This window comes from Lampetra planeri, chromosome 19, assembly GCF_965212315.1.
Source record: "Lampetra planeri chromosome 19, kcLamPlan1.2.h2, whole genome shotgun sequence".
NCBI lineage: Eukaryota > Metazoa > Chordata > Hyperoartia > Petromyzontiformes > Petromyzontidae > Lampetra > Lampetra planeri.
The window spans coordinates 10,263,120-10,279,990 of NC_136125.1; the positions used below are offsets into that span (position 1 = coordinate 10,263,120).

The following is a 16,871-nucleotide window of genomic DNA, read 5'->3' on the forward strand; positions in this document are numbered from 1 at the left end:
GAGCGGTCCATGCGCTGTGCAAAGCAGAGGGCTCTCGTTGCCTTTGAAATCACCCCCAACAGCATTAATTTGCACCATCTCTCGCCGACATCAAACACCTACAAAACTAATTTTCTTCCATCACGTAATGGGAGACTTTTCCTCACGACTACTACGACGACAACAACAACAACACGCTACGATATTGCATTCCTCGGCGACTTGTTTTGAGTAAAAACAGATTTAAAAAGACACGCGCGCACGCAAGCACACGCCGGCTTACGGCCCGTGCTCGCTAGGACAAATAAGGACAGGAGGAATGTGGGTTATTCGCCCCATTTTTAAAAGGTACCATCTGTGAAAACAGGAAGCGTCGGGGCAGAAAGGCCCTGCCCGTCATACGGGGCAGGGCTTCAAGCCCAGCGACCGCGCTCGTCGCGAGAAGGCCGCGCGCCGCCGCCAAGACACAAGAGACCGCGTGTCACGTCCCGTGTCGCGTCCCGTGTCGCGTCCCGTGTCGCGTCCCGTGTCGCGTCCCGTGTCGCGTCCCGTGTCGCGTCCCGTGTCGCGTCCCGTGCCCACTAGAGCCGCTAAGCGACTGGAAACATCGCAGCCGCGACCTCCAACGAGGAGTAAGTAACGGAGGGGCGGCCTGGGAAAGTGGACGGCAACGTGCCCTCGTGTTTTCATCATCATCATCATCCGTCAGCCAGGATCAATCCACTGCTGGATGTAGACCTCACACCCAGGCTGTTGCCACCTCTCGCCGTTCTGCGTTGATGTAGTCCAGGACACGTTGCACTCTTTGGGAGCCACGCCGTCGCCATTCTTGCCAAATGGCCATCGTCCCCTCGCAGCGACGCATCCTGCACAAGCCCACTTGCTTTTCCTTACGAACAGCTTGAATGTCTTTAACCTGCGTGTGTTCCCTAATCCACGTGTTCCCCTCATCCTGTTTCTCTCAGGTAATCCCCAGCGTGGCGCCTTTGCATTTTACCGCAGTCAATAGTCAGCCAGTGCAACTGGATGATTCCGCTCAAAATTGACAATGGCACGAGGTAGGGTCAAGCAGCCAATGGGGCTCGTAATGACCGTGTCGGAGTCGATGACCCAACACTGCCGAGTTCCTGAGATCGAATCCGGGCTTCAGCCACCCGTGATTAAACCGGGTTCTCAAGTCAGCAAGTTTGACAGCCTCAACTCACCGCACACAAAAAAACACCTCCACTGCCCGAGAGTTACATGTTAAACACTCGTGGGATGAAAGCCATGCATTGTATCACGTTTAACAGATCGTGGCCGAGCTACCACCAGGTGCTGCCGAAGGGAGGCTTATTGAAGTGGCCCTTGTAACGTTCCTGGGAGATGTCTTCTTCTTGGGGTTGTTCTGACTTCACTAAACCAGGCTCTGCCGAGTGAAAGTATTTAAGGAATTCCAGGAGGAGTGAAGGATTCCAAGATGAAAAACAACGCCTCTGTTTTTAACTCTGGAGAAGCAACTGGGACATGCGGTGCAGTATTTTGCGATTCAATTCGAGGTACATTAAATATTTCCAACGGGACAGAATGAAACGCGGCCGTGCAACCCACACAGTGTCCCAACGTCAGATATTCGCAATGTACGTCATGTAAAAAAATAAATCAAGGCCTCGCTGGAAAGGGCATCTTCAAAAAAAAAACTCAAAGAATGTGCCGCTTTGTTGTTAAATTTATGCACGCGTGGGGTTGAAGCTTCTTGGTTACATAAAAGCGGCAGGACAAAAAAAAAATCACCCAAGAGTTACCCCCCTTGTGACATTTAGTCCCTTGAACACAGCGGTGTCGGCAAACTGGGTTACAAACGCTTGTTCGGTTCACCGGACAGACATCTCAGCAGAGAGCCATTGCATCCCGACGACGAAGAAGATATCGGCAACGAGCAAACGGGCTCTTCCGACTCTTCCGACACGCGATGTTGCACGCTGGCAATTGAAGACGACGAAGCTTCCAGCATGTGGAGCGATAACCTCGGCGTCATTACCGCCGGCGTCGTAGGCTTTTGCACGACCGGGGAAATCCTCCACGGTAGTTGTTGCCTCTCGTGCATAACATCACGGGCAGGTCTTTAATTCCCACTCTGCTCTGGTTATTCTTCTCTTTAAAAACAAAAATGCGTAGCTTCAAGCAAGACTCAAACTGTGGACTCTGTAACCCTAGCCAAAACTGGATTGTCAGACTGGATTATTGGCGAGCGTGCTGACCATTAAGGCCACCCCAACCGCCAGTTTTCACCAATGTCCATCTCCCCTCTCGGGCCAATTAAAGTTGCCAGGTTTGGGCTGGGTGCATTCCCGTGAGCAGCACCTCTGGTTACATAAACAGCAGGTGGGACGAGGACGGCCATGGGGGGGTTTGGGGGGGGGGGTGTTGCGGCTACAAAGTGAAAAGCGCGCAAGGGATGTTTACAAGGTACAGGTGTCCTTTGGAACACACAGCAGCTGGAACCAGCGGGTGGGGTGTTTTTTTGTCTTCTCACAAACTTCAAGCCGAGAGGGCTTTAACGCGAGACGAACAAATTACCAGAGACTCGAGAGAGGGGCGCACAAGAAAGATAAACACGCCGATGGATGGATATGAATCTCCTGTCCAAGCAAGCTTCTACGCGTGATGGGGCGGGCAAGGTGATACAGCGGCAACACTTGATGCATTGTTTCGCCTACGTCCGTGAAGTTTGCTTGTTCTCCCCCTGTTTTGCATCGGTTCTTTTGATCTAGGCATTCCAATTTCCTCCAATAGCTGCACAAAACCAAGTGACTGGTACAGCGATTGGTCAATATTCCCAAATGCTCAAAACTGACCTGCAGATTGCTCGATTGGTATCGCGCAAACAGCGACGTCATGCCCCCTCTGGTGGAAACCTGGACGGACCCTCCTCAAGAAAAGTCTTGAGACGGAGGCTTTCCCTGGGGCGAGCCAAGTGTTAGTTAATAATCAAGTGGGGTCTGAGGACTACGGTGAAACGTGCTCAACGACAAATGGAATTGGAGCAGGAATAGTAGGCGAGAGGTGACAGGGTGCTTGAATTAATTTACATTATGCGAAGGTGGAAAGACACGAGGAAATTTCGAAGTCAAATGGATATCCAGACATATATATGGACGGACAGATGGATAAACAAACAGGTAAATAGACAGTGGGGCAGACAGATACACCAAGACAGAGGGTAGACAGATGAGATGACAGATAAAAAAAAATTGGAATAAAATCAAATATTTTATTGTAATAATGTTACCGAAGGAAAAGCAATATCTTGACATTTCAGCCGACTGGCGTGCTGCTTCAGGAAATATTGAAGTTTACACAGAGAGAGAGTGAGAACCTTCAGGAGTCTAGCGGGCTCTGCGATGTTAAGCGACGGACTCGCTATCTCGCAATGAGCGACCAGCTTTTTTCAACATTTTTCACGTACACAAGCAGATTGCCTGCAGTGTAATGAGTTAGTACATCTTATTTATGATGCTGACATCTAAAAAGGCGTGTATGCACCACAAAAATCGCTCTGTTTGCGCAACAACGAAAAAAAAAATCGCTCGTGGAATTCGCACTGCTTTGTCCACATCCCGAGCCATTATTGTGCAGTAAGGGGCGTGGGCCATGCAAATAATAATAGCAATTTAAATGTATAAAGCGCCCCTTAAACAATCATTCGGAGGGCACTCAATGTCTGGCCCGCCCCTTTCCCTCAGTAGCTCCACCCCCCTGCACCCCCCGCCCCCACCCCCGCCCCAATCCATAGCAAAAAACCAAATCACAGACAGACTTACAATTGACGTACAGAGAGAAAAGCAGACATACAGGAAGATATTTAGATCGACGGATAGGCAGAGGTCGCAACCGGGTACCCGATACCCGTACCCTACCCGATACCCGGGTACGGGTACCCATTTGCGACCCTGGTGCGGCCGGGTACGGGTAAGGAATCAAAACCCGTTTGCGACCTCTGCGGATAGGCACACAGGGAATGTGGAGGATAGGCAGGCAGACAGACAAAGACAGAGAGATAGGCGGACAGATGAGACTCTAGAGAGACAGACAAAAAGATAGAAATATACACATATATACAGATAGAAACACATGTAGACGGATAAAGACAGACAGGCAGATAGATGCGATTGTAAGAAAGATTGAGCGCCAGATTCATAAGATGTTAGATGGATACACAGACGAACCGACTGATGATAATTTTAGACACACATGCATAGAGGCGACAGACAAACAAAGACCGCCGGACGGGCAGACGGCACAACAATGAGCATGGAGGCGCGACACCGAGCACATGGCCATGCATACCGTGGGGCCAGACGGAGGAGCCCCCTCTGTGTGGAAGGTGACGGGCGCTACCGTGGTAACTGGGCTAGTGGGGGCGGTTGTCACGATCAGTCCCGTCGTCCCAATGTAAATCTGGGTGGGGGAAACAAAAGTAAAAATGAATAAATGAAATCGTGAAAATCAAGCACACGGACGAGAAGGACTCCGTACAGCTCTGCCACGCGTGTCCGGGTTGTGCCACCACGTGCCGTTTGGCACGATATCCGACGTTTTGTCAAAGCCGTTCTTTTCAATGACGAAAACCCAGTCGTGCTGAAGGACTGGATTTCTTTCTGGTCTATATAATATTGTCAGCATGAAGAGCAACGTATATTTGCATCCCGCTTGGGTAAATACCAAGATAAAGAGGTGGACAATATGCCTCCCATTTCAGTCCAACCATTTTCAGCATCGTCTATAATTTCAGGAGCATTGGTTCAACACAAGCAACCTCCAGAACAGTTGACAGTCTCATCAGTAGAGGAGTAAGGCTTGCTTGAACCGATTCTAGTACATTGCCACATGATTTATATAGGAAAGGCCATGGGATGTGTTGATGGGATGTGTACAAAATAATGTTTTATTTTATGGGGTGGGACAGAAATGGGTAGGTGTATTGTAAGCGTATTTATTTCTTTACCTATATTCTCCACGACGACGCTAACATATTAACAACACTTTCTCTACGCTCGAGATGCCCGCACATTCGCAACTCCCTTCCGCTTACGTACACAACAGCAATACAAATCCACCTTCCTTTATTTCGCTTTCAGGCGGCAACGTGAGTCATGCGCGCCAAACTGAATGGCTTGCTGATGCAGAGAAGGTCACGGCGGGCTCGTTATTATTAGAGCATCGGTCAAACCCACGAACAAACGCGCACATTTAAAAGTCCCCACGGCCGCTTCACGCAGTACGATATATGCGCGCGCGCACGCGCACACACACAAGCCTGGCAGTATTCCCCCCAAAGCTAATCTGGCCAAGAACGAGAGACCGCCAGCCAATGGTGTCTGCCGCACGCCGGTCCTTTACAACGTCGAGCAGTTTCTCACCGATCAGTCTATCAACGGCTCTGGTCACCCAGCGTGCATTCTATGAACACCCACTGACCGTGATATGATGTCCCCCCCCCTCCCCACCCACGGGCACCTTATTATCCTCCGACAAACACGGACAGAGTGGGTGTTATAGAATGCAGGTGTGATGGCAAATTAGTTCTTGCAAGCCAGTGGCGCGCATGCACTCACGTGTAAGCACGCTCACACGTACGTGTGCGCCTATATAAACAGGCCACGAGAGATACTACACTTGCAACGCTTTCAAACCAAGGTTGTTAAGAGCATTGTTACATTAGTTCTGTCCGTTGAATGCACGGGGGCACGATAACCCTTAAGGTGTTCCAATTTGACAAAACTGTCGTGGATAGTTGTGCTGCGGTTCAGGATTTCTTTTAGTCAACTCAAGAGACCAGGATAGTCTCATTTGCAAGCATAATTGGTCTGCATCCGTTTGCCAGTAGGGGCGACGATTGCTGCCATGTGTATCATCCCAACTGGGTAAGGCTGCATTGGGAATTTTTAGAATTTGGCAAATTTGGACTCTACCGCCGAAAACACAGCCGCACGACTCTGGCGATCGACGCCGTGAGAATAATTCGCCGTGAAGCAGACGTCGCCCACTTTGACCGCGAATACACGCGCGGTAACGGGCGGCGGCCGCTGGCTTCGAAACAGCGGCGAACCTCGACAACAAGCGGCATAGCGCGCCTACGGCTGGGCCACCGTCACCGCCCTACCAAAGGAAGTTTGTCGAAATTGATTAGAAGGCTTGCCCAAAAACACGTGTGAAACAGAATAAAAAGAAAACAGATGCCAGCACATATTTCTAGATTTGAAGCTTTCGTGACTGCAAGGATTCATATTATTAGGTTTTTTCGGTAAAGTCACGTAGGTAAAAAATTTAAATTAATCAAAGTAAAATAAAAATAAAATATAAATCACGACGTTTCGGAGGCAACACAAGCTTCCGTCTTGATACAGCTATCGTGCTGTGATGGTTCCACCTGAAGACGGAAGCTTGTGTTGCCTCCGAAACATCGTGATTTTTATTTTATTTTTATCAATTTTAATTTTTTACCTACGTGACTTTACCGAAAAAACCTAAGAACAGCACATATTTCTCCGGGCGTCCGTGCCCTGGTGGCAGCGCGCGAGCCTCGCTTCCACCGGCTTCACCTCCCGTTGGGCAACGCCACGCAACGACGTCACCTCGCGGCGTCGCGCGGCGATGTGGGGCGATGTGGGGCGATGTGGGGCGATGTGGGGCAATGTGGGGCGATGTGGGGCGATGTGGGGCGATGTGGGGCGATGTGGGGCGATGTGGGGCGATGTGGGGCGATGTGGGGCGATGTGGGGCGATGTGGGGCGGAATGTCGCTGTGCGTCTCGAAACGTAACGCGATTATCCTGTTCACCTCGTCTCCACCATTACATTCATATGTACCGTTCTTAATTCTTACTATGGTCATCATCATGATGATGGATGATGAAAAAGTAAGAAAGCTTTACCCCTGAGAAGGGTCCCTTAACGAATTTTACTGCCAATTAAAATATTCCCGCGCACGTTGGTAAGCATTGCAGAATCCGTTGCGTACGCACGATTTTTCTTCCTTGGTACATTTCTCACTCGTGTACTATGCGCGGGCTCAATGGCCATGGCCAGGAAGGTGAAGTCACCGCTTTATCCACTGCGAGAGTGGTGGAAGGAGCGTTTCAATGTCTGAGCCACGGGCTGCTGGACACAGCACTAAACACGAGCGGAAATATCCCCACACCCCCTCATTCATCCGGGATGGCGTTATGTAAACAAAGCACAGCGGCTAAAGAGCAATGGCTTCGTATTAACCAAAGAGAGACATCTCCAGCTATCCATGTCAAAGCAGATTGCTCGGAGGCATTTGTATCTTTCAGCAGGATCAAGTTTTAAAAAGCTTTTAGCCGGACACATCAAATGCACGCCCCTGCTGCTAGCTTTTAATGTGATAGAAACGCTAGAGCCGTTCACAGATGCAGCCCTGGAATCTGATGGGAAAGTTGTGACCACGGCATGGCACCGCACGCTCGCACGGCCGTGATCGATGCCGTTCACAGTTGGCACGAGGCGCTTTGTGTACCCGCAGGTGGCTGCGTTTTGGAGCAATTGCGCCGTGCCCGCCCGCCCGCCGAATTAAACCCCTCGCGTTCCAAGGCTCAACTGACAAAAGCGATTCTGCTTAACAAATTGCAGACATGCAACTACAACAGCACCGCACAATAAGGACAGAACAAGCGCTACAACGATAAGGTCAATCTAGCGTTCCCTGATAGTGTTGGCGAGGATGAACCAGATATGGGACGTTATCTTATCATTGTTATTGTAACATTTAAAAATAACCCGCCAGGTGGCTCGGCCGGTTGGGTGAGCTGTGCACAAATCAGAATGTTTCGAGTTCAAATCCTCGCCCATCACGCCTCCCATTTGAGAAGAAAATCACTTTTACCCGATGCCTTTTATAGGGCTATTCCTCGCTAGCAAGACGACTTTTACATTTACCGTTCACCAATGATCACCCCCCTCTGCTGCCCATCACTTTGGAACACAAGGGTATACCCCCCCCCCCCGCCGGCCCATAGCACAGCTGAAATCTTAACTTCCCCGAGTGAAGTCGAATGACTCTTGTCCAGAGGGCACGAAGGCACGGCTAAAAAAAGCCAGCCTTACCTTTGTACTCGGGGCAAAGAAAACAGGCCTTCATCCTCAGCTTCACATGTAACTGTTGACATTCACGTAATCACGTATATCGCGACAGTCATCTCCCAAACAGGGGTGGTACACAAACGATTGTATTCATAAGCTGCTGGTCCTCGCAGTGGACAGAGTAATTTGCCAGATGAATCAATTCCCCCCCCCCCCCCCCCGCGTGTCTTGGTTGTTTGTTTCTCGCGCACTCGAGGTGAAAGCTTCAACCCGAAATCTACAGCTGCGGCGACGTATCAGCGAACTGCAATGTCCCCCTGATGTGCACGAGGAGCCCACACCGGTGATAACAATGTTGTTGACAACCGCTATCGTGGGGCGGTCGCGATGATGGTAGGGTCGCCGCCACCACTGGAGGTACGAACAAAGAACAAACGAGGAATTCTCATGAGAAGAAGACTATCTCACAAGAGCGGGAGAGGTTAGAGCTCCACGTGAAAAGCGTCATCTTGAGTTGTGTATTTATTATTATTCATACACAACTGACAACAGCCAAATCTTTTATTTGCCCTGAAAGATAAACAGATTTCCGAGGGCAGCCACTGATCAAACAGAGGACGATCGTGGGAAAAACCAGGTCAGGTGGCAACCCTAGATGACGATGATGATGTCGACAATTATGACAACAACAATGATGTTGTACGTAACTAAAATGGTGATATCCGCAACAAAATGACACCAACAGCAATAACACTGATGACGACAACAACAACAACAACGATAATACCAGTGGTGGAGACAACAATAGTAACGATGATGACAACAACACCCACCCCACCCACCCCACCCACCTGGGAGGGGGCGCTTGACGACAGCCCGTTCCCCGTGGCTGCCGCCACGATGCGCGCCGCCGCGGCCGGGTTGCTGGACGAGATGAGCACGGGCGCGCTGATGTCGCACGAGTGCCGGTGCTGGTGCGCCGCCTGAGCCTGCGCGCCCGCCCCGCTCGCCTTGTTCGACATGGTGAGCGACGTGAACGAGTGGCGCTTCTTGGCGTTCTTGCGTCCGGCGTCGCTCGCCGCGGCCGACGCGACCGAAGAGGTGACGGAGGAGGAGGCGGAGGAGGAAGAGGAGGAGGATGCGGAGGATGCGGAGGAGGTCGACGGCTGAGGCTGGCCCAGCGCTTCGCCCAGCGTGTGGATGTTGGCCGACTCAAGGCCGAGCAGTAGCTTGGCCATGGTGTTAAACTACGGGGGGGGGGGGGGGGGGGCATAGGGGTGGGGGGGGGGGGCGCGCAGCTCATTAAGCTAATCTTTTTTTTAACGAAACTATTAAACAGGTAAGGCCCACTGAGCTATGTAGCTCTTTTTCAGAAGCGACCTGACCCTCACAGCCAAGTGGCTCGTCACACGGACATTTATAGCAGCAGCCACAACCCCCCCTCTTGCGCAACAATACACCTCCAGCAAGAACTCCACTCTCCATATTGCTGAGGTTTTTAATCTCGTATATATATAATTCTATCCGAGGTCGAAAGCATTGATGCATGAGCCCTGTCCGTCCGTCCGTCTCTCCATAGCGGAGCTGGATCTAAAACTCTTGTGAAGATGAGCAAAAAAATGAGAATGCACCTGCAGGGCAAAGTCGTGCTCCGATTCGGGACGTTACCCCCCCCCTCTTAAAAGTCGGCCGCGCCGATCAAAGGCTTGGTAGCCAAATCCCAGGGACGGAAAGCAGAGCCAAAAAAAATCCAAATGCACGTTCACTCTCGACGGCGACCCGTCGGCATCCGTACCACTAATTAAACACTCTCCAAGACGAGCACACGTTGGAAAGCAATTACACGCGCAATCGACGCGTAGGCATGATTTCATTACCGGGTTGTTTAAACGTGGACGGGCGGGGGGGGGAAATGCCTGGAAATAGCAGGGGTTTGTCGGCTGTACTCGAAATGTGAATGTTGTTGTGGGTTTACTCTCCAACACATCGGTGTGCTGAAGTACTAACTAATTGGCACGTTTTGTTTACGTCACAAACCTTAACAATTGTCTGCGTCGGGTGGTGGCGGCTTTAACGACACATTTACATGTACGGGATCTGAACCAAACAACCTTTATGACTGTTTGTGGGCTGGGGCTATGAGGCAGGGAGGAGGTGCACGCGCAGCACTGGATTCAAGAGTCCATCTGAGCAGTGCTTTGAATGTCATTCACCCTCCGATGGTCTAGATCCTGCACAGCGCCATACAAACGCAATTTGCTGTTCCAGACCAATGCCCTTGCATGCACGCATTTTTCTCCAGGTGCTCTGGCTTTTTTTTCCCAGACTGCCGGATAATTATTAAACGAATTGGCCAAACAACCCATTGCACCCCCCCCGCCCGCCCGCGCCCCCCTCAGTGAAATGTTCCTGGGTAAATAAAGGGACCAATCAGTGTTACGAGACCACCGTTCAAATTATTTCCTGCTGCAATGGAAGGATTTTGTCCAAGATTTGAATGAGCTGGCGCAGGAGGCTGAATTCAGAACTCGGCGTTGACAATGGTGAAGCACGGGCCGGGCGTTGAAGACGGTCCTGTGGGAGATGTTGGCCGTGAACCAGCGATGGATGCTAAACGGGCCCTGCGGGGTTAATAAAACTTTGCACAAACAACAAGAATGCACGATAAAAATAGTAATCGTCCGATATCACTGCTTACACCTGCACAGGGCTAATTAAGACGCATGTGCCTGTCATAAAAACAAAAGTGGACCGTACCACTTCTACAGGAAGGATGGGGGGGGGGGGAGTTCAGTTTCATTTAATTTGCTGGCCCGCCCATGCTGGACATCCGTGAAAAAGAGCTCCATAGCTCATTGGACTCCTCCACCTGCAGTCGAAATAAAGATTCGGATTCCGATTGAAATATCCAGCCGGAGCCGGCGTGTAGCGTTGGTCTCGCCTGTGCTTCATTAGGAGTTTACCATACACCGCTTTTCCCCATACACAGTTTTCCACTGGAACATCAGGGCCATGCTACCACCAAAAACCGTTAAACCAAACCGTGAAACTGTGGACTAACGATACACAGGGGTGTGGAGCTGGGGTGGGAGGGGGGGAAGCAGGGCAAGGGACAGAGTTAGTTATTTTCGTCAGTATCCTTGACCGCATGACCCGGGCCGTCGAAACGTTGGTTGTGCGCGCGACACGTCAGCGCCGAGACTCTGGTCCTGCGGTGGAAAACGCACTGCGCGCCTCCTGCGCCGTGTCAGGCTGGATCGGGGGGGACGGTCCCATTGCAGCTAGGTTCTACAGTGCCAGAGAGGCGACGGTATCATTTCTTCGGCTCACTCGTTTGCAAGCGCGGGCGCCCGTCACCTTACCTCCACAAACGAGATCGGGAAGATTCCAATTTTGTCTCCGAGCATCCCCTCGGCCCAGTTCTCATCCACGCGCCGGATGACCGTGAGCACCTCATCCTGGCAGATCACACGCGGTGGAAGAGAAAATGTATTCCGGTCAGCATTGGGATCAATTTGGCCTCTTGTATATTAATGACACTGTCCACGCCAGATACACACTGCCGAGCAGAATAGACTTCTGGATCAGATTCTGAGCAACGACTGTCAGAATGGTGGCCGATAACCCGAGATCCAGCAAGATTTCTAAACTTTGTAGATTACGTGGGGCGATCCATTGATCAATAACCCGCTGATTTCTAATGACCCACCCTCTTACTTTCTGCTCAACGGGGGTTTGAATATTGTGAAAGCAATGACTCCATATCTTACAGAGGAGTGTTTAAATATTTAACTCGTTCATTGAGATTGGTGGGTGACGTGTAGAGGCTTTAAAATAAAAGGTATTTTTTTGTACTCGAATTTCTCCCGATTCTATAAAAGGATCACCACCCTTTAGATTTTATCAGAAACTTGGGCACGTAACTCCCTTCCATCTCTCAGCACACTCAGCATTACATTTAAGTGCGCACGCACCCATTGTCTGCATGCCCAATGAAACCGTTGCGTAGGCCTGCATACAAAAACAAACATTGTGTATATATACACACAGGAGTACAATTAATCAATTACCCCTTGCCCACATGTCAAGCAGATTGGCGAGGAGGCGAGGAAAACCTGCTGTGGCCAAAAACACACAGAATCGTTAGCTGCTAGTTTTGCCAATAACAAGCGGGGGTAGTCTGGCCAAGTTGGGCTGGTTTTATTACTTACGCCTGGAATCCTGAGCTAGCTCCATTATAAAGCCGCACGGGGCTTTGTCGAAAGCAATGACATGAAGGGGATACCTTGAAACAGCCTTTTGGGTATTTATAAGAGGCTTTTGAAGTGGATGAATCCAACGGAGGATTAATGGGTTGAAACGGTCGGCAGGGTGGCGCACGTGGCAACGCTTGCGCCTCACAGGAAGGAGAAACCGGGTTCGAGTCCTGACTTGGGGCGTCCCTGCGTGGAGTTTGTTTTTACGTCCCTGCCCCCCCCCCTCTGCACGGGTTTCCTCCCATGGGGGGGGGGGACAGGCGACATCATCGGTGTCGACGAAACATCGCAACGTAGCAGAACTCTCCTGGAAACATATCCTTCTGGCCGTTCGACTTGCCTGGGTAGATGAATAATAATTATTCTCTAAAACGTCCTCAGCTTAGCCACACACTGGACGTGTGGCTGAACACATTCATTCAGGGTGAAGCGAGAACTGGGGGGGGGAGGGGGGGTTAGGTGGTGCAAATGTGATTTGTAATACACTACACTGTATAATCTCGATCATAGCGAGGCTGGTGACCTTCTGCAATTACGGCGGAGAGAGGGCGGGTGGAGAGAGCGCGTGAAGAATTAATGTTTTTGCTGCGCTCATCTGCGAGGCGGAGGGACAGAGTGGGTGAGACAGCTGGCCGATGGTAGAACGTTCATCAGTCCCGGGGGGGGTGGAGGGGGGGGGGGAATTACTCTCGTGGGTGACCATTGAAGCGTGCCGACCGGTCAATGGGGTCATCGTGGAAAGGTACGACTGGCGCAGAGAGGAGCAGCGGCATCGTCCAAGTCCCAGGGGTGCGCGGAGTGGTCCATCGCTTACGGAAGAAGATGTCGTTCTCTTCCCAAGGGTCGACGCGCGGCATTGGCGGACGGTGTAGAAATTTTGTACGAACCAAACAAATAATAATAGGCACATCGATAATTTCAAAATAAAACGAAAACAAACTTTGTGCAACGCCGTGAAGGCCCTGAAACTAATTTATGAGACACGCGTGTGTGTGTGTGTGGAAGAAAAGCCAACAAGCAAACCAATAAATGTAAATATTTTCCTGCCTTTCATTGTACGCCGGGTCTTGAAAGTAACGATTTTGCTTAATTTTATTCATTTGGAACTGCGATGCACAGTCCCCGTATTTGGAATACTAATCCCGATTCTCCGCTCCGCAGCATACGAATAGGACCCACACACAAAGGGGCGAGAACCGACACGACGCAGGCAGACGGGACACGGGTTTGATGTTTGCATGCCGGCCGCTATCTTGTTGTTAATAATTCAAGAGGCAGAGTGTTGCAAGGTGAGCCGATGAGATCACCTTTCTCGAGCATCCAACAGGAAGAGAGCAGGCGGTGACTTCACCATCGCCATCGGCCACCACGACGCTAAACACCGCACTGACGATCTAATCTTTATTGCGGGTCACCACGCAGACCTCCAGCCTCGCTTTCCCTTGATGACGTGACCAAAGCCATGCGCAAGGTGAGATAATCGTTTACGAGCTAGCTACACCTGAGCTGACGTCACGCCACCGCTGTAAACAAGCTAATCGCCGACAATAAAACGCTATTCGATACGACGTGCAGTTTGCCAACCTTGGCGGTCACTAAATCAGTGCTACGCAAACTTAAACCGCAAAGTGAATCGCTTCGTTCCACACGCCACCTCTTCAAAGAGTGGCGAATGAGAAAGCTTATCCCGAAAACCGAGCCGTGCGCCGCAGAAATCTATAAAAATGTATTATTAGCGGGGCGTCATCAAGGCATGCCGATCTATAAAGGAAACACACGTGAGACTGGCAGACAATGCAGCGCGCCCAACTTAGCAATGGGACACCAGGCATTCCGTAGAGCCCACTGGCAACACGCGCAACACACAGGGCCGCACACAAAGAACATCGGGGGAGACAAAGGGGGCCCCCTTTTTAATAAAAATGGCAAGCCGTGCGTCAGCAGTGTAATTACTGTGAAACCGGCATGGCCATACAAAGTGCTCCGGGTCTCGGGTTATCATCAGCTGGAGCCAGGAATCCTTTCGGTCGACCGTTTGAAATCTCTGCGCCCATTGTGTTTGGCAGGAAATGCCTCCCCCCCCCTGTCAAAATGGAGCAAATGAAGATTAACCCCCCTGGTTAGCTTGCAGTGGGGGTAAAAGCGTGGCCAGGTCGACGACATCCAAACACGTCTGGTCCACGTGGCCGAGTGGACAGAGCGACCTCTCGAGTTCGCCGTCGCAGGTCGTCCTTCTCGGGAGAAAGTGGCGTGAGAATGCGACGTGGCGAGGCTGCACGTGACAGGACCGATGGTCCGAGCTGCGCCGCAAAGCTTTTCTTACGACTCCATAATGCAACAGCCTCGAGATTGAACACGGATTGCTTTAGAACTGCTTGTTGTGTTTGGTGTATTGTCCTTTCTCCCGCAGCCTCCGATTAGCGAGGCTGGCTGCGTACGGCGCGACAGAAGTTCAACGTACGTACATGCAAACGAGTGAGCCTGGGGGCTTTGGAGCTTAAGCACCTAACACCTTTAATCAACTCACAATTATAAAACCATTTGTATGCTTGAACGGTATATTATACAGGCAAATGGTGTCTGAACCTTAGCCCGTGGGTAGAGTTTCACATAGCGTGAATAACTGGTGGAGTTTGTCAATCTAAGCACTGGGGAAAGAAATGCCGTCTGACTACCGTGGCGCCAGGCACACAATCCCCTAAATTGACCTCAATAGGAGCTTGCTAACTGCATGGCACTGCACTATTCCAACAACGGGCTTTATATGGTATAATATTTATAAGGAAGGAGTCTTGGCACAGCAGTTAGCAGCGCAAAACCCTATAAACCCAGAGACATGAGTTAAATTCCTGGTTGCGACCGATATGTGAACGGGTACTGCCCCCCGCTTCACCAATGACAAGTGTGGACAAGTGCGGCCATTAGAACTGTACATTAAATCCATATTATTATCATCATTATATACCTACACGAGCTGTTATTGCTAGCCCTGCAGTGATCGCTTAAATGTTTGGCAACCGAAAGTAAAAACAAATATTAAAAAAACCGCGAGACAAAGAAGAATGAAAGCTTCATCGCGTGTGATCTGGATTACACACGTGGACTTGATGTGTGTGTTGCCTGGCTGACGTTCCGATCGAGTAAGGCTCCGTCAAGCAACCAGACACACGGGTCTTTGTTTTCCTCTCCGCGAATACATTTCTTCCTGCGTTTTTATAACGACTGTAATTTTTGACTAAATCAATAAAAACACAGAAGGCGAGCGAGCGTCCGGATGGGAGATGCATGCATTCTGTTGTGCAAAGAGCCCCCCCCCCCACCCCGTGAAAACTCAAGAAAATAAAAACGACGCAGGTGGAAAAGCAAAGTGAATAATAACAGCACCGTCAAAAAAACAACCACAACAACGACAGTGGCCAAACAACACAGTCCAATAACAAAGAGCACCCTAGAATAAATAACGCGTTACAATGTTGTATTCGTACGCACGCAGGCGTGCAAGCATTCCCAATGCAAACACGAGGGCTCACGCAACCGTTCATCTCGCCGAAACGTTCCCTTGCTTGTGGGCGATACCAAGCGCCTGCAAAGCGCCGCGGGGGCCTGGAGGCAGAATTCAGTGCGACACCCCGGAAGGGGAAAACAGCCGCCCCCCCCCCGCCCGCCGCAGTGGGGAGATGTTAACTACCTCGCCTGGTATGCAGGAGCTCGCGGGTTCGAGCTCGATCCCGACGCCCGTGTATTTGAAGTTAACGTGTTTTTCCCCGTGGTCGCGTGGATTCCCCCCCGGGGTCCTCCAGTTTTTCCCCTCCACATTTAGAATCAACGTCACGCGTTCAGGGTATTTGGCTGCTCTGCATTTCCACGTGATGATCAGCCACTTATTACCGAGCTATCATTCGTGTGGCCAGGTCACATTTCTGAAAAAGCTTAAAGACGTTTTTTTTCTTTCTTTTCTAAAGCCTGGGTAATGTTTACGCTGCTGGCGCACCGTGGGGGCGAGTCCCCCCCGTTCCCAGGCATACCAGCCCTGAGTGCGTCCGCCTCCGAGGCCTTTGTCGTGCGTGAGAGTGTCCCCGCGCGCTGCGCCGTGTTTGCACAGCAGCGGCGTCGCGCGACGACGCAAAGCAAGAGCACACACACACAAGCCCCCCCTCACCCTCCATTACCTGCACGATGCCAACATCACCCCTGCCACTCCCGCCACCCCCGCAACCCCCGCCACCACCCCCATCACCCCCGCAACCCCCGCCACCCCCGCCACCACCTCCTCCACGCGGTGCTGGAATCTGGGTTCCGGGTGCCATTTGCTACCTGTCCGTCAGCTCGGCGGACTAGTCTGTCCAAGGCCCAGTCCATGACACCGGGTAGAGGTGGGCATTAAAGCTTAACTGTGGCCGAAACTCAGTCTCTGCAGCTCGCTCCGAGGTGCAGAGAAAACAGTGAGGTTCATGGGAAGTGGCTGGGGGCGGGGGGGGAGGTGGCAAGGTGGCAGTGCCTGCACAAAGAACTCTCTCTGTATTACATTCAGTGACTTGAACAGGAATTGTAA

At 51.1% G+C, this 16,871-nt stretch overlaps 1 protein-coding gene across 2 annotated transcripts in view; it reads right to left on the reverse strand.

The window, feature by feature from the left end:
* The window catches only part of LOC144724094 (E3 ubiquitin-protein ligase SH3RF1-like), a 108,339-nt gene that overhangs the window by 20,217 nt on the left and 71,251 nt on the right, over positions 1-16,871 (reverse strand). For both annotated transcript variants that reach the window (XM_078602967.1, XM_078602966.1), the window contains exons 4-6: positions 11,426-11,521; positions 8,915-9,310; positions 4,309-4,419 (exon numbers count right to left, since the gene is read on the reverse strand). In XM_078602967.1, the coding sequence (XP_078459093.1) occupies positions 4,309-4,419; positions 8,915-9,310; positions 11,426-11,521 (603 nt within the window). The remainder of the gene's footprint in view (positions 1-4,308; positions 4,420-8,914; positions 9,311-11,425; positions 11,522-16,871) is intronic.